At 37.4% G+C, this 24,333-nt stretch overlaps 5 protein-coding genes across 5 annotated transcripts; 3 read left to right on the top strand and 2 right to left on the bottom strand.

The window, feature by feature from the left end:
- The first annotated feature begins 2,281 nt into the window (after nucleotides 1-2,281).
- Nucleotides 2,282-5,253, top strand: LOC111457107 (putative transcription factor bHLH107). The gene is made up of 2 exons (XM_023099259.1): nucleotides 2,282-3,110; nucleotides 4,562-5,253. The coding sequence occupies exons 1-2, from the start codon at nucleotides 2,823-2,825 to the stop codon at nucleotides 5,042-5,044; spliced, it is 771 nt and encodes a 256-aa protein (XP_022955027.1). The 5' UTR covers nucleotides 2,282-2,822; the 3' UTR covers nucleotides 5,045-5,253.
- A 1,923-nt stretch (nucleotides 5,254-7,176) lies between these two features.
- On the top strand, nucleotides 7,177-9,321 carry LOC111457100 (U-box domain-containing protein 7-like). The gene is made up of 2 exons (XM_023099250.1): nucleotides 7,177-7,706; nucleotides 8,307-9,321. The coding sequence occupies exons 1-2, from the start codon at nucleotides 7,315-7,317 to the stop codon at nucleotides 9,181-9,183; spliced, it is 1,269 nt and encodes a 422-aa protein (XP_022955018.1). The 5' UTR covers nucleotides 7,177-7,314; the 3' UTR covers nucleotides 9,184-9,321.
- Nucleotides 9,322-15,426: 6,105 nt separating this feature from the next.
- On the top strand, nucleotides 15,427-19,333 carry LOC111457102 (protein trichome birefringence-like 37). Its single transcript, XM_023099253.1, has 5 exons — nucleotides 15,427-15,932; nucleotides 16,175-16,346; nucleotides 18,233-18,408; nucleotides 18,496-18,654; nucleotides 18,730-19,333. The coding sequence occupies exons 1-5, from the start codon at nucleotides 15,640-15,642 to the stop codon at nucleotides 19,022-19,024; spliced, it is 1,095 nt and encodes a 364-aa protein (XP_022955021.1). The 5' UTR covers nucleotides 15,427-15,639; the 3' UTR covers nucleotides 19,025-19,333.
- Nucleotides 19,334-19,962: 629 nt separating this feature from the next.
- Nucleotides 19,963-21,848, bottom strand: LOC111457111. The gene is made up of 4 exons (XM_023099265.1): nucleotides 21,774-21,848; nucleotides 21,534-21,691; nucleotides 20,625-21,398; nucleotides 19,963-20,357 (listed from the first exon to the last, which is right to left on the bottom strand). Exons 2-3 carry the CDS (start codon nucleotides 21,650-21,652, stop codon nucleotides 21,275-21,277), a joined length of 243 nt encoding a protein of 80 aa, XP_022955033.1. The 5' UTR covers nucleotides 21,653-21,691; nucleotides 21,774-21,848; the 3' UTR covers nucleotides 19,963-20,357; nucleotides 20,625-21,274.
- Nucleotides 21,717-24,300, bottom strand: LOC111457097 (pentatricopeptide repeat-containing protein At1g28690, mitochondrial). The gene has a single exon (XM_023099246.1). The coding sequence runs from the start codon at nucleotides 24,177-24,179 to the stop codon at nucleotides 22,611-22,613; it is 1,569 nt and encodes a 522-aa protein (XP_022955014.1). The 5' UTR covers nucleotides 24,180-24,300; the 3' UTR covers nucleotides 21,717-22,610.
- Between the last annotated feature and the right edge of the window lie 33 nt (nucleotides 24,301-24,333).

Below are 24,333 nucleotides of genomic sequence, written 5' to 3'. Positions count from 1 at the left end.
AAAAAAAAAAAAAAAAAAAAAAAAACATGTTTTTGTCTTATTTAAAATTTCTTCAAAAATAAGTTTTTAATTATTCAAAATTAATTTTTATTATATAGAAATCATAGTTTGAAATATAAAATCAAGCATTAAGTTACTTAATAATAAAAAATAAAAATAAAAACATTTTTTTAATCAATTTTAAACATTACAAAAAAATAATTTTAATCATTTTATTTTGTGCTTTTAAATTGTCGAAAAACAAAAACATTAATTTTTTTAATGTATTTTAATCCCACCTGTCTTTTCCACAAATAATAAAATAAATATATAAAAAAAAACTCTACATTTGTTGACGTGTCAGATAAACCAAATGAAATTAAATAAAAAAATATGCCCAATTATTTATAATTTACTTGAAATGTATTTGCACATTTAATAATATCAACGGCTATATATTATAAATTTGTAACATCACTTAGTAACTTATTCGAAGACTTTTCATAATAGACTTCAAAATGAATTCAATATCTCTCACACCATATGACCATATTAAAAAATATTATTTATGTGGTTCACATTAAATTTGAATTTATGTAAATTTATTTTACAAATAAAATATAAAAACGTCAATATAAGTATATATAGAGTCATTACCAAATTAATTAATTATAAAAATGTTAAAAAATTTAAGAATGGGTCGTGCTTGATAACATTTTGAAAATTATATATTGAAATTCAAAATATAACAACTCAAGCCCACCGTCGATAGAAAATGTGTTTTTTAGGGAAAGATTTAGCATTCGTTGGCACAAGGCTCCGTGTTTCTTTGATACCGTTTGTAATAACCCAAGTCCATTGTTAGCAGATATTGTCCGTTTTGATCTGTTACGTATCGTCGTCAGCCTCACGATATTAAAACATATCTTGACTAAAAATCACATAATAACTTCGTATATTATTATTATTAATAATTAAAATTTAAGAATAAGAACAAATCAAACACGGAAACTATAACACTTTATTTATAAAAAAAAAACATTTCTTAAATATGAATGATAAATATAACAATAAATAATTTTTAAAAAAAAGTATACCAAAAAATGCTTTAGTAATTTTTTAAACAATATATCTAAATAATTGAGTTAAATAACAGATAAAATTTATACATTTTTTTTCAATTAAAAAAACATAACAAATAAAAAGGTATGAATAACCACACCAATATTTAAATATAATAATTTCAACTCTAACTCTATCAAATAAATTTTATTTGTGATCAATTGATTACGGGTTGACATTTTTTTGTCGAGTCAACTTGACCAACCCAATTCTACCCTACTTTTAAAATTAGTATGAAATTAAGAATATTTAACATTTATAACCGAAAATTATAAATATTGTGACGTGATAATGTTTGATATTTTAACTTTATAAGATTTTTGTTATTTAACGTTACATATATGGTAAATAAATATGATTTTTTAAATAGTTAAAAAAAAAAACCGACAACCCAACCTAATATGAAAATAAAGAAGGTAGCCACGTGCACACCTACCGAATTGTGTTATTATTATAATAAATAAAATGAGCTTAGTCACATTTTTAAATTAATTTTTCATTTTCCAAATGAAGTCCACGACGTCATATTATATATATATATATATATTATCATAAGGTTATTGTCAAAAAATATTTCTTTTAGTGGTAACGTAGTATAATATATTATCTATCACTTTAAATAATTAATTTTTATTTGTTATTTTTAGAAATTTTGTGTCTTAAAATATATTAATTTGATTAAAAAAAATCAATTATTTTGTTGTATCTCACATTTTCAACGATAAGATTAGTTGAAAGTTGTTAAAGTTTCAATGAATTTGGACTATTATCATAATGTCAAATTTAATAAATTCTTATTTTCAATAATTTTAATGAATTAAATGAAAAAATTTAAAATAACTTGATTTTATTATTATTTTTTAATATCTATTTTATAGACAGCTTTAATATATATATATAATTTCATAAATTATTTATTAGTAATTCTTTAAAATAGATTATAACTATAATATATATTAAAAATAAGTCGAAAATTTTAATAAATGTTTAAAAATAAATAAATATATATTTTACGAATTTAATAAATAAATATATAAATGTTTAAAAAATAAGTCGAGTAAATCTATTTAAATTTATAATTATTAACTAAAATTTAATAAAATATCCAATAAATTTTAGGGCTAATTTAGTCTTTTCACTCGCATGATTATGAAATCCTTCTTAAAATGGACTTCCACTAAGCTATATACGAAGCTTCAGTCAACAAACTGGAATCGCCTCTCTGCAATTCTCTCATTTTCAGCGGCACTCTGCTCGATCCTATACCTCCAAATCACTCGTTGTTCAATTTCATCCGTGAATTGATCGGAAAATCCACCTGAGTTCATTGTATTCTCGAATTCTTTCCGATTTCCAAGCATCAAATTCTTAGAAATACAGTCTTGATTTCACTTCCAGACTTGGAAATGCTCAAATTCAAGACGATCAAGAAGAAGATGTGGATTTTCTCTCTTTGATTCTCCCCGAATAACCATCTATTTGCAGAAATCGTTATGGAAGGTAGGAAAAAACGATCAATCAAAGTCACGATCATCGCGAGAAGAGTTACCAGCAAGATTTTCAGCAACGGAGTCTGTGTACAACAAAGCTTCCCTCTCCATAAACTCTCCTTTTGGTTTGCTCCAACGAATCGTCCTCCTGGACTGTTGTCTTCGACTTTCGGTTCGTAAGTGATTTCCTAGTAACGATTTCTCTTTAGGGGTTTTTGGATTTTGCAATCTATGGCGTATTCATACGATGCGACTGCTTCAATCGACTCGTTTTTACATAGTTTAGAGAGTTTTAATTGTGGATTTGTACGTGGTGGATCAATATTATCTCAGTCTTTAGTGTTGAATGGTGAGAAGCGAGGGGTTGCAAAAGCCCCAATTCTGCCGGCGAAGAAAAGGGGGTCGGAGGAGAAAGTACTTGCGGCGTTGAAGAATCATAGCGAGGCGGAGAGGCGGAGGAGGGAGAGAATCAATTCACATCTCTCGACTCTGCGTGGCCTTGTTCCTTGCCCTGCAAAGGTTAGTTTCATGTTAATTTGTTTGAATTGATACTCAGTTTGATAAGTGATTGGATGAGTATTTGGTTGAATGATTATCCAACGGTACAATTTGTTTAATATCATCATTTCAAGAGTCTAATTGGATTGTCTAGCTAGTTTTATGTGATGGAAACTGAACCTTTTTAATATGGGATCGAGCAGCTGATGGTGTGTTCTTATTGTTGTTCTGTGTTATGTTGAAGACAACTATTGAATCATGTCTTCTTTCTGTTTCTCCTGGTGGTATTAGAATTTTGAAAGAGCTGGTGGCTTTTGTCTGTCTTGACAGTCTAGAAAAATTTAGAGCTTTCTTTAGATGGTTTATCATGACTAGAAGTGTAACAGGCTCCGCTAACAGATATTGTCTTCTTTCGCCGTCAGCCTTACGATTTTAGAACACCTCTATTAGGCAGAGGTTTCCACACCCTTGTAAAGAATGTTTCGTTCCCCTCTCCACCAGGGTGGGATCTCACAATCCACCCTCCTTAGGGGTCTAGTGTCCTTGCTGGCACAACACCCGGTGTCTGGCTCTGATACCATTTGTAACAACCCAAGCCTACCGTTCATAGACACCGTTCACATATATTGTTTGTTTTGGCCCGTTACGTATCACTGTCAGCCTCACAGTTTTAAAACGTGTTTGTTAGAAAGAGGTTTCCACACCCTTGTAAAGAATGTTTCGTTCCCCTCTCCGCCCTCCTTGGTGGCCAAGCGTTCTCGCTAGCACATAGCCCAGTATTCGGCTCTGATACCATTTGTAATAGCCCAAGCCCACTGCTAACAGATAGTGTCTGTTTTGGCCTGTTACGTATCGCTGTCAGCCTCACAGTTTTAAAATGTCTCTGTTAGGAAGAGGTTTCCCCACACTTATATAAAGAATATTTCGTTTTCCTCTCCAATTAACGTGGGATCTCACAATCCACCCTCCTTGGGGGTCAGCATCTTTGCTAGCACACCACCCGATGTCTGACTCTGATACCATTTGTAACCGCCCAAGCCCACTGCTAACAAATATTGTCCACTTTGGCCCGTTATATATCGCCGTCAGCCTTACAATTTTAAAATGCTTCTGTTATGGAAATATTTCCACACCCTTATAAAGAATACTTTGTTCCCCCCTCCAAACACCCTTGTAAAGAATATCTCGTTCCCCTCTTCAACCAATGTAGGATCTCACAAGAAACATAATTTACTCCTTAAAGATTTTGAAATCTATAAGCTGTTTGTTAATTCTCGATCTCGTGCAGAAAAATGCGTCATAACATTCCGAAATCCACCGGTTTGGATTCATGGATAATGAGCTTGGTTCTAAGTTGATATATCACTAATCGTTCACTTTTCTTGGTAGTCTAGTGGCGATTGTTTGACGTTCCTGAAGAACTTTTATTGATCTTTTCCTGTAATAACATTGTGATGAATTACTGTAACCAGAGGGACAAAGCCACACTGCTAGCTGAAGTTGTTAGCCAAGTGAAAGAATTGAAGAAGAAGGCTGCAGAAGCCATCAATGGTGTTTTTGTTCCAATGGATACCGACGAAGTCAAAGTCGAACCTTGTGGAATCGATGCAAATGCCGCATACATGACCTTCAAGGCAACCCTTTGTTGTGAATACCGACCCGAGCTTCTATCCGATCTTAAACAAGCTCTTGATGCCCTTCACCTGAAGTTGGCAAAGGCAGAAATATCAACTTTGGGAAACCGGGTGAAGAACGTATTCTTTTTCACCAGTTCCATTGCAGAGAATGGTGAGCATTCCGAGGCTTCCCAACGTCTCGTGTCATTGGTTCATCAGGCAATAAGCTTTGTACTCGAGAAAGCTTCATCCCAAGAATATTCGCCCAGAACGACACTCCCAACGAAAAGGCAAAGGCTGTGTAGCTCCTATACATCAAGCTCCTCCTCTGGATCATAAATTCTGTATGTGTCAACAGGTAATACCACTCATTTTCATCTCAAACTTGCAGTTGTGTGATATATTCAGCTGTGATAAGCATGTCTACTCTGTATGTTTGGCTCAATCAGCTTAAGAAGTTGGAATGCTTTTCTGACTATGATTGGGCATATATTGTATTCTGTTTTTTTAGTTTTTTTTTAGTTATTGTATAATCAATTACTATGTAAGATCCCTCGTCGATTGGAGAAGACCTCGGCTCCAAACGGAGTGAATTGTGAGATCCCGGTTGGAGAGGGGGAATGTTTGAAAACCTCTCCCTAAGTTTTAAAAACCTTGAGGGAATCCCGAGAGGGAAAATCTAAAAAGGACAATATCTACCAAGCTTGAACTGTTACATACTCGTGTTTTCTTTTGCATAGCCACAGAGGGTCTACGGTTTTAAAAATATAGAAGTTTTAGATTTTTAGTGGTAATCAATAGAAGAGTTTTCGTAGATTGATTAAAAGAGAATTACTGTTCTTGTATAAATTTAAACTTCGAATACGTCACCAAGACATTCAAGCTTTACTAACCAACACCAATAAATATATATATATATATATTTTGGACGAGATAATAATTTATTTGCTAAATTATTTATTTATTGTTCTTTAAAATTTTATATTAAAAATGTAGTATATAATAAAAAATTGAAACTAAATACAAACTATATTATTTGTAGATATTTATGGTGAATTTTAAAAATAAAAAATGACTACATGACAAAATCACAAAATTATATCATTCAAATGTGGTTTCAGTTATTTGGTATTTGATATACTTTATTTTTTTATTCGGTGTTACGAAAACTCACTTTTTATTTATTTTATTTTTATCTCATATGTTGTATTGATGTAAATGTGGACTATGATGCAATTCAACTAAACCTCTTTGTTTATTCAATTAAATGACACTATTTTTTTGGGTGCTCATGCCACTTCTAGTTGAAGATAATATCACGTTTTTTTTTTTAATTTTATTTAAATAATGTCGTCTATGCTTATATAGTGCTGAATCTACTAATAACATTTTGAAGAATTTAAAATTTTGTAAGGGCTAAAATTACCATAATTCGTTTAAAATTAATAAATAACAAAAATTAATTTATACTATTAAAACTTTAATTAATAATTATATCAATTGAAAATAGGAAAACTAATTTACACCCATTTATAACTTTGATATCAATTAAAAGAAATTAAAATATTATTGATATAATAAGAATTTTTAACTTAATTATTTAAAAATAAACCAAGAAAATAGAGAAAGACAAGAATATATATATATATATATATATATATATATATATATAAAACTAATATTAATGAAAAATTGCTACCATCCATTTATTGTAATTTTAATTTACATTTGAAAAAACAAATTATTGTAATTAGTAAAATAATACTAAATTGTTGTGACATTGTTTTTAAAATAATTATTCACAAATATTTGATAAAATATTGTGATCGAGTAGTCCTATTATTTTAATTATTTTTTATAAGGCACTCAAAACTTTATAATAGTATGATATTAGCCAACGTATAACTCTAATAATTCTAATAATGTAACCGTTCATGCTCACACTTAACAAATATTGTTCACTTTAGTCTGTTGCGTATCGCCGTTAGCTTCGTAATTTTATAATCCACCCCCTTGGGAGCACAACTTACTCGTTGGCACACGACCTAGTCCAAGCCCACAACTAATCGATATTGTCCCATTTGATCCGTTAATTATGGCGGTCAGCCTCAACATGTCAAGACAACATCTTGCCAAGAATATGATTAACTACCACGTGGGACTTCAATAATGTAATAATTCAACTCCACTATTAGCAAATATTGTTCGGTTTAGCCCGTTACGTATCGCTGTCAGCCTAACAATTTTAAAACACTAATGTGAGATCTCATAATTCACTCTCTTAACGGCACGACTTTCTTGTTGGCAGACCACCTAGTGTCAGACATTGATACAATTTTTAACCGTTCAAGTCTACAACTAATCGATATTGTCCTTTTTAGTCCATTATCTATAACAGTCAGCCTCGACATGTCAAAACAATGTCCTGCCAAGAATATGATTAACCTCCACGGCTCGTGTGTCGTGAAGCTAATGAAATTAAAGTGACAGCTCTCTCTGCTATTCACTCTCGTGTCAACATTCATGCTCCGTACTCCCACGGAAAGCACACACCGGTGTTTGCTCTTGCTCTCGTTTTCATTCATTACCGCTCAATCCATCATCCAGACATGCCTCTTTCTCTCCCGCTTTATTCGTACGTGAAGGTACGGATCGTCCGTCGCGTTCGGCGATTCCTGCGCTCAAAATCATCGCGAAAGCGATTCCGTACGTCGTCTGATCCATCGGATGTTTCGAGTCCCGGAGTTAGGCAAAGAGATGAGAGTTTTATCCGGGAGTATGATCGCGCCTCCGTGTTGCAGAGGACAGTGAAGAGTCTCCACTTCGGCGACGGAGAGGAGAAAGAGAGAGCGGCGAAGGAAATTGAGAGGTTGATTAAAGAGAGCGCGAAGATTAGAAAGCTGATGGTGGATCTTGGAGTCGTTCCTGCTTTGGTGGCGATGGCGGATTCTGATCAGTTGGCGGTTAGAGCGTTGATTGAGCTTGCTAATGGTAGTTTCGTGTAAGTTTATTTGATCTCTCATCCGAACTTTTGGTTCTTCTAATTTGATTTCTTTCTACAAGGTTAACTTGCTATTCATTCATTCTCCTTTGCGCGCGACGAGTCTGAGTTTTTCGTCATTTAAATTAAATTTTGGAGAAGGAAAATTGTGTTTAGAACTGTAGAATCAAATAGTAAATCAATTTTGAATGATGAAAGACATGTTTCAAATAAATCAAATTTGTTCGTCTAATAGTTGCTGTTTAAGATGATTATGAAAATTATGGAGGAAATTACTATCAATTATTGAATCGATACATTTGGTACCGATGAAATTCAATTTGAAATTGTCTGGTGAAGAGAGTTGAAAAGAGGTAGAAGACGAACCAGCATCCTTCACTATTAAAGTGATATTATATTTGTCCTGAAAAATCAACTCCAATTATTGCTTGCAAGATTTAGAACAGTAGCTCCGATCTAACAACTCTGAATTATTAGCCAGGAAGTTGGTCACAAGTAGCTAACCAAGTCTGGGAATCTTGACTTTACTCACTCTGTTACATTTGACCAATTCTGTGATTGATTGGTTATGATTTTCTTTCTATCTCTGCATTTCTTCAGGCACAGGACACTAATGGTGGAGGAAGGGATCTTATCAAAGCTACCAAACAACGCCAAATTCGCAGCAATGGACTCAACCAGCCATGAATTCGCAGAGCTTTTATGTTCACTTTCTTCTCTGGCCAACACTCGGGTGTTTATTGCTTCAACAGAACCAGCTATTTTATATCTCTTAACCATACTCAATTCAGAATCCAACCCAAACACGAACCCCAGCCCCAAAACCAAAACATTTTGTTTGGCAGCTTTATTCAACATTTCCACCGTCCTAGAGAATGCAGAAACCTTAATCTCCAATGGTGTTATTCCAACGCTACTCAGATTCTCTTCTCTCAAAGAACATTCCGAGAAAGCCCTACCAACACTAGCAAACTTGGCAGTGAGCTCAAGAGGAAAGCAAGCTCTGGAAAGCAACTCAACGTTCCCAGAGATTTTGATAGAGGTCATGACATGGGAAGAGAAGCCCAAATGCCAAGAACTCTCAGCTTACATCATAATGATTCTTGCCCATCACAGCTGGGCGTTAAGAGAGAGATTGGCCAAGTCCAGGATCGTCCCTGCACTGCTAGAATTAGCCCTTTTAGGGACCCCATTGGCTCAAAAGCGAGCTTTGAAATTGCTGCAATGGTTTAAAGACGAGAGACAGGCGAGAGTGGGGCCGCATTCAGGGCCTCAGACAGGAAGAGTTGCAGCAGGCTCAGCATTTAATAAAAAAGAGATTGAGAAAGGGAAGAGAATGATGAGAAGCCTGGTGAAGCAGAGTCTGGATAAGAATATGGAGATAATAACTCGACGAGCCAATGGTGGGGAATGTTCCAGTCCAACCATTAGAAGAACCTTGGTTTCCAGCAATAGTTCCAAGAGTTTGCCCTTCTGAAGAAATACATTTATGAAGTATTATCTGCCCGTCTGTAATTTATTGTCATCTTCTGCAGGTCACCAAATCCAGAAAATGGAAAAACTGAACCTCACAGTTGAAACTACATTGAGGGCTTAAACCACTTTTTCCATTGCCAAAGTATTTTTCTTGGCCCTGATGAAGAAGGCTAAGAAAGCAAGTAATGCTCAACTAAGTAAAGCACGAGCTACTGTGACACCGAGTAAAGGAGAGGTACATGAATGAATTGATATCCTATCCGTATGAGAGTGAAAATGAAAGTTACTCCCTATACCAACAATGTCTTCCTTTTCAATAGTTTAATCTTAGGAACTCCATATATAAACAGTGGCTCGTAGGAACTCTATAGATAAACGTGCTTTGCTTTGGAGCAATTCTAAGTCGAGTGACCATTTGGGAATTTTCCTAAAAATGCATGTGAGTGAGGACAAAACATGTCTGTGGAGATAATTGGAAGGATTCATGTTGGTTTGTGGAGATAATCTTCACTTTTAGTTTTAGCATTGGAAGGATTCATGTTCGTTTGTGGTGATAATCTTTACGGAATTCGGGCTTGGGCTTGGTCCGAATCCTAGATATAGTTGGTCCGAGCACATGCAATGTAAGATATATAAGACTCACAAATCATAGAAAGGCTTCAATTGACTTCATATAGGATTCACTCACATGGGACCGAACAGCTACAATCAAAGCCCTTATTGCTTCAGGTTTGAACTCGTATCTTTATTACAATTATCCAATGGCAATGGCAATGGCAATGGCAATGTTTTAGATTTTGATATATAACATTATTGGTTGCTGGAATTACCTTTAATTGTAAGTTTAATATAGTTGAAGCCATGAACATGTGATGGTAATGATGCGAAAAGATGAAGATTAATATTGAGATGTTCTACTGTTTTAACTGTTATTAGTCAAATGAAATCCCATGATCATAGCCTCCGTTAGTTGCTAACAGTTCTTATTACTATTTTTGCTCGTAGCCAGCCATTGATTTAAACATAGAATCGTCCAAACAAAACCAAAGGGCCGGACTGGATAGGATGATTGAAGGGTGTTCTGGCAGCTAACAGGGCCTTCCGGGAGCCTCAGAGCACTGAATCCCTCCATTGAAAAAGGGCTTTCCAGCAAGATCACAGTAATGCTTCTTCTCATTTCTCAGCAAAAGCACCATCCACAGACACGCGTTTCAAACCTACTGATAATCTCTCCGACCAGCCACCAGTGGTCTCCTAATGAGGATTGTCGGGAGGAAGTCCCACGTTAAGGGGATGATCATGAGTTTATTATAGTCAAGAACACTATCTCCATTGACATGAGGTCTTATTCCCTTGGGCCTTAGGGAGGAACACTATCTCCTTTGAGCTGAGGCCCTGTATGAGGTCTTATTCATTATCTTTACTACTCGCTGCTCCTACCTCAACGTTCCATTCCAAGTTGCATGAATTGCTCCTAATTTAGTCTCCCCTTTATTTTAAGTGAGTTATGGGCATTACATCCAACTTGGAATGAGATGATCAAGAGGAAGAAGAAGGTAAGAATCCTCTTGATAATGAAGCTGTAAGGGAGAGGGTGAAAAGATTTGACGTTGATACAGGCAGCTCAGTTCAAGATTTATACAGCTTAGTGGCATTCAGATTTTGCTGTTATTAGAAAAAAAGAATCCTATGATAATAGGCCCTTTCAGTGGCCAATTCAGTCTCTGTCATTTTTGTTTGTTATGCAAAAGGCTCATATAATAGCCACAGATTGTTCAGAAAAAATCTGAATGCCTGCTTCCCTCTTTTCTTTCGTTTACTTCTTACCTTTGTCTCTAAGGGCCTAAACCCACTGCCCAGAGTTCGCCAGTAAAAGTCCAAACTCACTTATCGTTAAAAGATATTGTCAAGGTCGTTACACTATAAGAGCTCAGATTATTTACTGGTAAGCGCCCAAGCTCACTTGGAAAATATTGTCAAGCTCGTTACACTCTAAGAGCCTAGATTATTCGCTGGTAAGAATCCAAGCCTATCAGTGGTAGATATTGTCAGGCCCGTTACGCGGTAAGCGCTCAAGCCCACTGTTAGCAGATTTTGTCAAACCTGCAATGTTGTAAGAGCCCGAGCCCAAGCCCATTGCTAACAGATATTGTCAGGCCCATTAGGCTGTAAGAGCCCAAACCCACTGCTAGCAAATATTGTCAGAGACCCATTATGCTGTAAGAGTCTAAATCCACTGCTAATAGATATGTTAGGCCCGTTGCGTTGTAAGAGCCCAAGCCCACTACTAACAAATTTTATCAGCCCCTGTAAGAGTCTAAGCCCACTACTAGCAAGCAAATATTGTCAAGCTCTTACGTTGTACGAACCCAAACCCACTGCTAGCAAATATTGTCAGGCCCACGCCATCAACCTCTAGGGAGAAGTAGAAGTTTCTATACCCTTATAAAGCTTTATCGGTAAGAAGTTTCTACACCCTTATAACATGAAATATCACATTTTTCCTCCAATAACCCAAATTTAACTCATCCAAAAAGCCTAAAGAATCAATTTCTTGAATAAGAAACGAGTAGAATGTGAATATCTGTTGATGTTCATACCCACAATCTGATAATCCAAACAAAAACCAATGAATTTGTTCACCAATTTACTCCCAAACAAGAAGAAAAAGCTAGCACTGAAAATGAAGGGGTCTCCTAATAAGGCGACCCACATGAGAAGCCAAATTTGAAGGGAAGAATCCAAATCATGATAAAAACAACATTAAAAAGTGGTCCATGTTTGGTTAGTGAGCCTCCACCATTTCTAACCCTAGTGCTCCTTGTTGGGAAGGTTGACATTTCTTCAATACTCCACTTTCTTTATGCTTTTTCTAAATGCTCTGTATCATGGTGTATACGACTATTATACATTTGTAATGCAATGTGACATCTTAGCCATAACCTAAGAGTAGGTATTGATTGTGACCCGTTCTTACTTTTCTATGGTGGATGTATAGTACTCCTCTACATACGACAACACGCGCATGAACCCACCTGACAGGTGTATATGTACCCCTGAACCTACCTTTCAGCTATCGCACGTCCATGCTGTTGAAACCACAAAGGAAAAGGAACCAAGGAACCCACATAATATCATGATAAAACATAGATATCGTAATCTACGCATTTGCACTCATTGTAACGGGGAACTATCTTGATGCATATGGCATACAATATGCATAAGGTCCCATAGTATCAATTCATGACATATGTATTATGCAAGTCGTACCTCCATTATTTTCATGACGTAACGTCCTATGAGATATGCATGCATAACATTTGTTATGTCGTTCGCAACTAACTTACATGGCTTTCGAATGTAATGAATGAACATATTATATAATTTACACGACATAACATATAGAGGTTCATGCATCATACAACATTGATAATAACATAACAATATAACTTGTATCGCATCATATTTGACATCATAACATAAACATAGCATTATAGTAATCAAGTCATCCATCCAACCAATCTAATAGTAAAGTCACAATGCTCCTCTAGCTTAAAGCGGCCTTCAAATAATTTCAATTAATTAAAATGTAGTCATACTGATCTTAAACGCGTATGAAAATTAAAAATGGTAGGAAATGATCCAAACGTATCAGACCCGAGTCAGATCAGCTAACCTCAAAAGGGTTCATAAATATCAAATCCAAGTCAGATCAGTCGAAAAGTCGAGCGGGAGCAATCAAAAAGTGTATTCTCTGATTGACTCCTATCAACTTAAGTGGGATGAAACGGAGCAATTATTATGATTTAGTAAGCCAAAAGACCACCTTTTTACACGGGAGTCTAACTCAATGTGGGACAACTTTTTATTTATATAATTTTCTAATATTTGGTGGATTATAGATAAATTTTAGATTGATGGTAGAAAAAGTGACAAACCAACCAAAAACTCAAGATGTTGTGATAGAGCCAATACTAGTCGGTGTTGAGGATTATTGGGATTGGGAGTGTCCCACATTGGTTAATTTAGTGGAAGATCATGGGTTTATAAGTGAGGAATACTATCTTCATTGGTATGAGGCCTTTTGGGGAAGCCCAAAGCAAAGCCATGAGAGCTTATGCTCAAAGTGGACAATATCATACCATTGTGGAGAGTCGTGATTCCTAACATGGTATCAGAGCCATGCCCTAAACCTAACCATGCCAATAGAATCCTCAAATATCGAACAAAGAATGGCGAGCCTCGAAGGTGTAGTCAAAAGTGACTAAAGTGTCGAACAAATGGTGTACTTTGTTCGAGGGCTCCAGAGAAGGAGTCGAGCCTCAATTAAGGGGAGGCTATTCGAGAGCTCCATAAGCCTCAGGGGAGGCTTATAGTGTGCTTTGTTCGAGGGGAGGATTGTTGAGGATTATTGGGATTGGGAGTGTCCCACATTGGTTAATTTAGTGGAAGATCATGGGTTTATAAGTGAGGAATACTATCTTCATTGGTATGAGGCCTTTTGGGGAAGCCCAAAGCAAAGCCATGAGAGCTTATGCTCAAAGTGGACAATATCATACCATTGTGGAGAGTCGTGATTCCTAACAGTCGGGACATAGTTACAACGTGTTGTCCTAAAAGGTATATTCGTTATGTATGAGTTGATGACTAATTTTAGTAACAGCTCGAGCTCAAGCTCGAGCACACCGTTAACAATCCAAATATTGAAATAACAAAAGAATTTAATTTACATATATTAAATTCCAAAGTAAACATCCCTTTCCACTTTGTTTCAGCCATTCATAACAACATCGAACAAATAATGGTATAATCATTCAAAAAGGTTCAATGTTTAGCCATATTGGGTCCCTTTTCTACGCAATTTGCAACCTAAATCATTATTACATGAATTATTTTCTTTAACAAACCCCAAAAGCTATACTTTCCCTTTCTTTCTAATTATTTTTAGAGAAATGATGGGAATTGAAACTTGAAAGAAAAGAAAAGAAAAATGGAAACAAACAGCTCATGTGTTTGGTGAATGAAAGACGTTTTTGAAGGCAAACCCAGACCCCATCATGTCACCTTGACATGATCGCCGCTAGCAAATATTGTCTTCTTTGGATTTTTCTTTTCGAGGTTCTCTCAAGGTTTTAAAACGTGTTTTTTAGGGAGAGATTTCTACACCTTTATAAAGAATGTTTCGTTCTCCTCCTCAACTGATGTGAGATCTCACAATCCACCCCCTTCAAGGCCTAACGTTCTTAGAGAGGTTTCCATTCCACACCCTTGTAAAAGAAAACGTTTCGTTCTCCTCCCCAACCAATGTGGGATCTCACAATCCACCCCCTTCAGGACCTAGTGTCCTCAGAGAGGTTTCCATTCCACACCCTTATAAAAAAACGTTTCATTCTCCTCCCCAACCAATGTGGGATCTCACAATCCACCCCCTTCAAGGCCTAGTGTCCTCAGAGAGGTTTCCATTCCACACCCTTATAAAAAAAACGTTTCATTCTCCTCTCTAACCAATGTGGGATCTCACAATCCACCCCCTTCAGGGCCTAGTGTCCTCAGAGAGGTTTCCATTCCACACCCTTATAAAAAAAAACGTTTCATTCTCCTCTCCAACCAATGTGGGATCTCACAATCCACCCCCTTCAGGGCCTAGTGTCCTCAGAGAGGTTTCCATTCCACACCCTTATAAAAAAAACGTTTCATTCTCCTCCCCAACCAATGTGGAATCTCACAATCCACCCCCTTCGGCGCCCAGCATCCTCGTTGGCATTCCCTTCTCCAATCGATGTAGGACCCCCAAACCACCCCCTTTCGGGGCCCAACATCCTCACTTGCATACCGCCTCATGTCCACCACTCTTCAGGGCTCAGCCTCCTCGCGGGCACATCATCCAATGTCTACCTTTGATACCATTTGTAACAACCCAAACTCACCACTAGCAGATATCATCATCTTTGGGCTTCCCCTCATGATTTTAAAACACATCTCTTAAGGAAAGATTTCCACGCCCATATAAAAAGAATGTTTCGTTCTCTTCCCTGGACAATATGGGATCTCACATTAATCGAGACTATTGTGTTGCCCACTCCCCTCTGCTAGAATGTTTTCCAATGAAGAGGGCCCCAATCACTCACTCCAATGGCTCACACCCAGCCGCTCTTCTCTGCTTCTTCTGACCATTCCTTTCACACTATTCCTCTCCTTTTTGTTTACTTCCCTTGCGCCATCTTCAGAACCATGTGTCCACTTGCATTGGTGAGCAGGGCAATACACCCCGTGACATGCACCCTATTTTTACACACTGTTTTATAACCTTCAATCACTTTTGTCCCAACCCATCTTACCAAATCATGCGACTTTTTTCCCACTTCCGTATATAAACTCACCAGGGGATGCAAGAATCTTCACATTCATAGCTCAATCAAACTCATTGTTTAGTATTTAGGGGCCCAAGAAATCCAAAATGGGTTATCAAGTCAGAGTGGTTCTAGCCCTTCTTCTTCAAGCATCTTGGCTGCTGTTCCTGCAACAAGCAAACGCAGCAGGAACCAACAAAAAAGGGGCGTTGAAAGGAAGAAAGCAAGCCAATGGGTGCAATTTGTTCCAGGGAAAATGGGTTATTGACCCTTCTTTCCCTCTCTACAACTCTTCTGGTTGTCCTTTCATAGACGCCGAGTTCAATTGCCAAAAATATGGCAGACCCGACTCTGTTTACCTCAAATACTCTTGGCGTCCCGACTCCTGTAGCCTTTCAAGGTATTGCAATATATTATTTTATATAGCCGTAAAAGCACATGAATGAAAATTAGACTTTTAATACCACTTCTAATCCTTAACATGATATTAGAACTTCATTCTTAACACTTCTTTGTCTATGTTTTTAACGAGGAGCTGCAGGCCTCCTTCGGGTAGTGCTCTGCAGCTCGCTCGCTCATGATTCTCTCCCTAACTTTCTTGGTGTTCTTCAAAGTTGATGAATTTGGTAATGGGGATTTCAGATTTGATGGGGTGGATCTTCTGAAGAGATGGAATGGGAAGAAGATAATGTTTGTGGGCGACTCACTGAGTTTGAACATGTGGGAATCGTTGTCTTGTATGCTACATGCGTCGGTGCCGAATGTCAAAACTACCTTCACCAGGAGGGACTCTGTCTCCTCTGTCGTCTTCCAGGTTTTGCTTCTACTTTTCTCTCTCTCTCTTTTTACTCTCTCGAGCTCGCTTAAGCTCGAGCACATCATTAGTAGATATTATCCGCTTTAACCTTAAGCTTGAGCATACCATTAGCAGATATTATCCGCTTTGACCTCTTACCTATCATCGTCAGTCTCACGATTCTAAAATGTGTCTCCTGTTAGAAATGATTCGTTCCCTTTATCTCACATAAAAATACCTTAAAATATTTTTAAAAATAAAAAATATAGGGACGAAACCGATAGTACCAATCTCAAGAATACCAATAAAATTTTCTAATTAATAATAATACTTTTAAAATTTTAATTTTTTTTTTACGAACATAAATATGATTTATGAAAGGTAAATAAATGATTTCCATTTATATATAAAACAAAAAAATTTAAAATTTTTATAAATGTTAAAAACTATGGGAATTTTCTAATTTAATAAAAAAAAAAACAAAGTATAAAATTTATTAAGAGTATATAACAGAAAAAAAAAAAAAAAATCTAAAGAAGAGTAATAATGTATGGAAAATAATATTATTAAATTCTTCAAATGCATTATATGATAATAAAAATAAAAAAATTAAAGTTCTTTGTATAACCATTTAAAAAAAAAAATTGGGTTTTTATTATCAAAAGTAATGATTTTCTTTATTTTGATCTTACTTTCTGAAAAGCTCTCAAAGCTTTGGGCATTTTTCTTTTGTCTTAATTAAGAAATAACACAAATAAAGTAAAAAACTTTCATTTATAGCCTTATTTTTTAAAATACATAAATTACAGCTAAAAATAGTAATAAAAATAGAAATAATTAGAAATATAATATTTTTGTAAATAAGAAATAGAATGATAATGAATTTCACTATCCAAGATACTAAATTTTCTGGTACATAAGATTCGGTGAGATACGGAATCTGTTTCCAATCAAAAGTACTTGAGAATTAAAATCTGAAACTTTTTCTTCTTACCCATCAAAATTATTTAATTATTTGACTCGTGGCTGTGGTGGGTTTGAGTTATTACATAGTAACAGAGCTAGACATTGGGTGGTGTGCCAGTGAAAACGCTGGGCCCCGAAGGGGGTGGATTGTGAGATCCCACATTGGTTGGAGAGTGGAACAAAACATTTCTTACGAGAGTGTGGAAACCTCTTCCTAATAGACAGGTTTTAAAACCATGAGGCTGACGACTATACGCAACGGGTCAAAACGGACAATATTTGTTAGCAGTGGGTTTGAGTTGTTACAATGGTAACAAAGCCAGACACTCGGGGATGTGCCAGCGAGGACGTTGGGATCCAAGGAGAGTGGATTGTGATATCCTATATTGGTTGGAGAGGGTAAAAGAAGCATTCCTTACGAGGTGTGGAAACCTTTTCCCAATAAACGCGTTTTAAAACGATGATGTTGACGGTCATATGTAATGGGCCAAAGCAGACAGTATTTGCTAGCGGTGAGTTTGTGTTGTTACAATGGTAGTAGAGCCAGATATCAAACGGTGTGCTAGCGAGGACGCTGGCCCCCAAAGGAGTGGATTGTGAGATCCCACATCGGTTGGAGAGGGGAACGAATCGTTCCTTGTAAGGGTGTGGAAACCTAACCTCTCCCCAACAAATGCGTTTTAAAACCGTGAGGCTGACAACAATACGTAATGGGCCAAAACAGACAATATCTACTAGTGGTGGGCTTGAGCTGTTACAAATGGTATTAGAGCTAGACACTAGGCGGGGTGTGCCAGTAGTGGACAATATCTGCTGGCGGACAATTGAATGGAAATTTTCTTACTTCCCATACTTACTTTAATGCTCCAAACAACATCATTATTATGAATTTTGTGAAGAAAATGATATCAGGACACTAAGAGTTCATATGTGGACAGGATTATGGAGTAACATTACTTCTATATCGGACGCCGTACCTAGTGGACATAGTGCGAGAGGATGTTGGGCGAGTGCTAAAACTAGATTCCATCGAGGCTGGAAAAGCATGGCTAGGAATGGACGTCTTGATTTTCAACTCCTGGCATTGGTGGCTCCACACAGGAAAATCTCAACCGTAAGTTCAAACATCAAACATTCTTAGGGACCTTGATGGTTTCTTTGAGCTTGGAGGAATGAACAAGAGTGTGTGTGTAATTTGCAGGTGGGATTTCATACAGAATGGCACGACACGGTTGAAAGACATGGACCGGTTGACAGCATTTTTCACAGGATTGACGACATGGGCCACATGGGTCGACCACAATGTCGACCCTACAAAAACAAAAGTGTTCTTCCAGGGAATTTCGCCTACCCACTATTTGTAAGTGTTAAACTTAACAACCTTTCAAACAATTTCAGGGAATTTAACACTAAGAATTGAACTGCAATGAACCAGGGGGAAGGAATGGAATCAGCCCAAAAAGAACTGCGTTGGACAGAGTGAGCCATTAACCGGATCAACGTATCCAGCCGGCGCACCACCGGCTGCAGATGTTGTAAATAGAGTGTTGAGTAAGATAAAAGTACCTGTTTACTTGCTGGACATCACAACGCTCTCTCAGCTGAGGAAAGATGCCCATCCGGCTGGTTATAGTGGTGAGCATGCAGGCACAGACTGCAGCCATTGGTGCCTTCCTGGATTGCCAGATACATGGAACCAGCTCATGTATGCTGCTATCCTAACCATGTGAAGATCAATAAGGTTAATATTATGAGATCTCCGCCAAGAATTTGGAGACAACTCTAATAAGGAACAGGTAACAAAAGTATAGTATTCATAAGACTGGTAAAGAGAATAGGAGCAGAATGGATAAGATACTGTAAAAGGGGATGAAATCTTACAGGACTAGGAATGAACTTCTGGTTTGTTCAGTTTATCTTGTATTCTTGTACCATTGAGCTTTACACCTGAGTTTTCTAATCTTTTCACAGTGATGAAACTTGTCAATGTAATGGTTTTCTTAAATTTATCACAGAAATCAGCTGTCTCGTTTGGATTATTTTGTTGTAGTCTTCCGCGTTGACTTGCATTTACTTGGATTCACAAGATATATGAAACAGCTCAAGTCCACCGCTAGCAGATATTGTTGGCTTTGGTCCGTCATGTACTGCCGTCTGCCTCACGATTTCAAAACACGTCTACTGGGGAGAGGTTTCCATACCCTTATAAGGAAAGAATCGTTCCTCTCTCTAACTGATGTGGGATCTCACAATCCACCTCCCCTTGAGGGCCTAACGTCCTCGTTGGCACACCGCTTAGTGTCTAGCTCTGATATCATTTGTAATAACATAAGCCCACCACTAGTAGATATTGTCTGTTTTGGCATGTTATGTATTGTCATCAGCATCACGGTTTTAAAACGCATCAACTGGGGAGAGGTTTCCACACCCTTATAAGGAATGTTTTGTTCCCCTCTCCAACCGACGTGAGATCTCACAACCCACCACCCTTGGGAACCCAACATCCTCACTGGCACACCACCTGGTGTCTATCTCTAATACCATTTGTAACAATTCAAGGCTACCGCTAGCAGATATTGTCTGCTTTGGCCTGTTATGTATCGCCGTCAACCTCACGGTTTTAAAACACGTCTACTGGGGAGAAGTTTCTACACCTTTATAAGAATGCTTCGTTCCCCTCTCCAAACGATGTGAGATCTCACAATATATTCCTGAACTTAAGGGCCTTTCTAACTCCATTTTCCACCGATGTCCTAGTGGCTTTTATTTTGGTTTCTCCAAAAGGCCTCGTATAGAGATGGAAACAATTGTCTTCATTCTATATCCGTGATCGGTTTCTTCCCTAGCCAATGTGGAATTTTGTTTCCACTCCTAACAACAATATACATATGATGAGTTGGGGACAGTAATGAAGAAGAAAGAAAGGTACAATGATACCAGGTAAGATAGCTCATCATCCAGCCATATAACAGAAGTCACAGCATCCTCAGTTAATTCTACATTCCAAACTACTTTGATCAGATGCTTTATGTAATCTCCTTTGGTTTCTGCGTCCATTTTTATCTGCAAGTTCTATCAACATATGAATCTCTGAACAGAGTTTGCATAGATGATCTTCAGCATACAATTTGATGTTCTCAATTCATCAAGAGCAGAAAAATCAGAATATGGATAGACTAGAGAGAATCATCTTAACCCATCTACTATTATATCTTACTGGATTTGACCACTAGAAGACACACCACAATGACAGATTAATTATAACTAAACTAAATGGTAACTAATCGTTTAAATAAAACATGAATGGAGCAAACAAATGTTTCAATCTACCTGATCGTGTCACAATCGTGGCGGAGCTGCAGTCTTCCCGGGAGTCTCTCCGCCTCAAAGAGTGGTAGAATTCCGTCAACTCTCGGCCAGATCGACCTCTTTTCTTTGGATGGCAGCGGTGGCAGAACTGACTTAGACAGCAGAGGAGGAGGAGGAAGCTGCAATACAGGCTTCAGCTGAACTTCTGGCAGTGGAGCAGGGGACGGTTGGAGTTAAGAAGTGATCAACCAAGTGAACTGCTGTACTTTCAGGGAATTCGGATTCATAGAACGGTCGTATAGTAGATTGCACACTGAGTAATCCGGTCCTTAAGTTCTTGATCTTTTTTGTTCTTGACAATATTTATGCACTCGTCTTTGTCCTTCAAATGACTGATTAGATTTGATCTCAAATATCGATAGTTTAATCTCCCAAATCTAGAATAGTTGAACTTAGAAAAGGAAAAATCAACCAATTATCCAGAACTAGATATGTTTTCTATTATCGTCTCTTAGATTTCAAGCATTGCAATATGAGAACTAAAACATATCAACCAACAAAGAAGGCTAGTAATACCTTGATTGACTGAACATGCTAGTTGGCCAATCAAGTTATTAATATCTGATACAGATTTGATAAATATTTCTTGTATAATCTTCAAGCAAGGCATCCTAACATGGGATTTTGGAGGTGAACCATTTCATGACAAGAATTGGAACATTGATCAAAGCCAATGCAAATTCAACTGCCACAGTCACACACAAGCAGCAAGGACATATGCAACTGAGCACCGATCTGCAAAACCAAACTAAAACAAGCTTGAGAAAGGACTATTCTTAGAAGTTTTGGCAAAAGCTTTTAAGACTAGAAACAAAACAGTTATAAAACGAGAGAAAGAGATGCTCGATGAACATATTGTATGCCACGAACCCAAAGATCCAAATAATAATACCGACAAATCCAACAAAGAGGGCGAGGAAGGCGAATGGCAGGCCGAGAAGAAAGCCGAGAGGCCTGCAGTTACAGTCCTCACAACAGCAGCAGCACATGGTTATGTTCTAATTTGTTACTCTTCTTTCAGACTGTACCTGGGAGGTTGACAAAGAAGAATTCAGATGCAGCCTGCAGACTGCGATGCCTAATGTTATTACCTGTTGCTTATAACTATACCATAGCTAGCTATTCTAATGCTTTCCATTGGAATGAACGCCATTATAGACAGCTATAAACATGATCCCACATTGTTTCCTCAATGAATCTCAATGTACCGGCTTTGTGCCGGCCCTTTTGCATTGAAAGAGTTGAATCCTTTTTGTTCAGGTCAATTGGATCATTAAAAAACAGTACAAAATTCAACAATATAATACTATGACATTCGATCATTTTGAAAACTTCTAGAGATCTAAACTAAGAATGACAAGTTGAAACATGAATGGATAGATATTGGCATTGTCAAATCTTGCTGGCCATAGCTGAAAGAAGTCCATGAATCAAAGATAAGTTAACTTGTGGCATTTCTGTCCCTCTGATGAATAATTCATCCAAATTTTAGTTCCGATCACTAGAATGATATGCAATCACAGAAAATTTAACTGCAGACGCCGGAGTTACAACGAGCGATCCATTAAATTACAGCAGCCGCAGCAGTCTGCAAATTTCACCATGTTTACTTCCGTGATGTAGTGCCTACTATGTCGTTGATGAGCATCAGCATTAGAAATGTTCATGGACAGTGTTCTCAGCAAGCCCTTGTGTTGTTTTGGTGATATGTATAAGAGCTCTGTGATTACAAAATCCCAAACTGTAAAATGATAACATCAACTTTGAAGCACCAAAACCGCCCTCTTGGTAACTGTTGGAGCGATATGGTTCCTGAATGAGTGCGACAGAAACACAAAAAGTTATTTTTAAAGAGCATTCCAACATCAAGATTCAGCAATTTGTATTAGGCATAAACACTTCTCTGACCCAACAAGCAATCCCGCGTTATCGGTTGAATGTCGACACTTATAAGCTGCCATCAGCCCCCACCCAACTGCTGCCTTTGCATTTAACTCTTCTCATCTTCATAACCTCTCTCAGTTCACTAACATTGTCCCATTTCCCAGCTTCTGCAAAGGTATTAGACAAGGCAACATAAGCTCCTGGCCGACTGTCAGCATTCAGCTTAAATACTTCATTAGCAGCTATGCAGGCCATTTCAATGTTGCCATGAAGCTTAGCTGAGCTCAGTAGAGCTGCCCATACATCAGAATTAGGAGGCTCAGGCATTTGCATAATGAATTCCCATGCTTGATGCAAACTTCCTGCACGTCCCAGTAGATCAACCATACATGCATAATGCTCCAATTTTGGTTTCAATGAGTAGTCTCTCTCCATGCTTTCAAAAATCTCCTGTCCCTTCTCTACTAGCCCTCCGTGTGCACAAGCCGAGAGAGCGCTCAGAAAGGTAACGAAGTTCGGCTGAATCTGGTGTTTCTCTTGCATAATGCAAAAGAGCTCTAGTGCTTCATTTGGATATCCATTTTTTCCATATCCATCTATCATAGACGTCCATGAGAAGACATTTCTCTCCGGCATTTGGTCGAAAACACGACGAGCGTCCTCCGTTCTTCCACATTTGGAGTGCATGTCTATAAGAGCACTTCCCATTCTGATATCTCTGAAGAATTTAGTCTTCATAAGTTGACATTGAATTTGTTGGCCTGCTTCAAATGCTGCCAACACCGAACAAGCACCGATCACACTCGAAAACGTCGAAATATTCGGTGAAAAACACAAACGTTGCATGTCAATGTAAACCTCGAGCGATTTCTTGGCATGTTCAAGCGTTTTACTATAACCTTCAATCATTGCATTGAATACAACTATATCCTTTTCAACAGTCTTCATAAAAATCTCTTCAGCATCTTGAACCAACCCCTGATTCATATATCCCGAAATCATCGATGTCGAACATATCACATTGTTTTGCAACATCATATCAAACACAATCCTAGCAAAATAAACGTCACCATTTTTAACATATGAATCAATAAGCGCAGTGTAAAGCACATCATCTGGTGATACATCCGACTTCAATATCTGAGCATGAACCACCCTTCCTAAACAACTCAGAACAGAGTCATCACGTGAACAAGTAGAAGCCTTTAAAATCATTGAAAATGTATACCCATCGAGCCTTTCACCGGAAATTATGAGCTCACGAACCAAAGAAAACGATTCAGCAACTTTTCCCACCTTTATATACCCACTTATCATATAATTGTATGCAGAAAGTGTCTTTTGAGGCAATTCGTCGAACACCTGGCGTGCATACTTCAACGAGTTACATTTCAGGTGGAGTATGAGTAGTTTAATGGAGATACTTGTATTGGGTATGAACCCGGATTTGAGAATATGGGAATGGAGCTTCTGACCGGGAGAAGGGTCGTCGGAATTGATGTAATGTTGCAGGGCTGATGCTAAAATGGTGGATGTTTGGTTCGAAGTTTGGGTTGAGGTGGCGGAGGGAAGAGAATCGCTGAGTGATGAGAAAATCCGGCGCGTAATAGCTTGAAATCTGCCCTTTTTCATCTTCTCATGGCAGCGGATGGAATTATTTGGTTACGGTCTTGAATTTGCCGAGGAAACTCGGGATGGCTAAGCTAAGAGGAACTCGGTCATGGATTTTCTACATATTATATGATATGTTATAATAAAAAAGATAAAAAAAAAAAAAAAAAAAAAA

This window comes from Cucurbita moschata, unplaced genomic scaffold, assembly GCF_002738365.1.
Source record: "Cucurbita moschata cultivar Rifu unplaced genomic scaffold, Cmos_1.0 Cmo_Scf00019, whole genome shotgun sequence".
NCBI lineage: Eukaryota > Viridiplantae > Streptophyta > Magnoliopsida > Cucurbitales > Cucurbitaceae > Cucurbita > Cucurbita moschata.
The sequence above is the reverse complement of the archived record's forward strand: the minus strand, read 5'-3'. Positions and strand labels throughout refer to the sequence as shown.

Coding starts and splice junctions, on each gene's coding strand:
- LOC111457100 (XM_023099250.1), top strand. CDS start 7,315: ATGCCTCTTTCTCTCCCGCTTTATTCGTACGTGAAGGTACGGATCGTC. Junction 7,707..8,306: donor CTTGCTAATGGTAGTTTCGT/GTAAGTTTATTT, acceptor GCATTTCTTCAG/GCACAGGACACTAATGGTGG.
- LOC111457102 (XM_023099253.1), top strand. CDS start 15,640: ATGGGTTATCAAGTCAGAGTGGTTCTAGCCCTTCTTCTTCAAGCATCT. Junction 16,347..18,232: donor TCTCCTCTGTCGTCTTCCAG/GTTTTGCTTCTA, acceptor ATATGTGGACAG/GATTATGGAGTAACATTACT. Junction 18,409..18,495: donor CACACAGGAAAATCTCAACC/GTAAGTTCAAAC, acceptor TGTAATTTGCAG/GTGGGATTTCATACAGAATG.
- LOC111457111 (XM_023099265.1), bottom strand. CDS start 21,652: ATGTGCTGCTGCTGTTGTGAGGACTGTAACTGCAGGCCTCTCGGCTTT. Junction 21,399..21,533: donor ATTATTATTTGGATCTTTGG/GTTCGTGGCATA, acceptor TTGGTTTTGCAG/ATCGGTGCTCAGTTGCATAT.
- LOC111457107 (XM_023099259.1), top strand. CDS start 2,823: ATGGCGTATTCATACGATGCGACTGCTTCAATCGACTCGTTTTTACAT. Junction 3,111..4,561: donor TTGTTCCTTGCCCTGCAAAG/GTTAGTTTCATG, acceptor TACTGTAACCAG/AGGGACAAAGCCACACTGCT.
- LOC111457097 (XM_023099246.1), bottom strand. CDS start 24,179: ATGAAAAAGGGCAGATTTCAAGCTATTACGCGCCGGATTTTCTCATCA.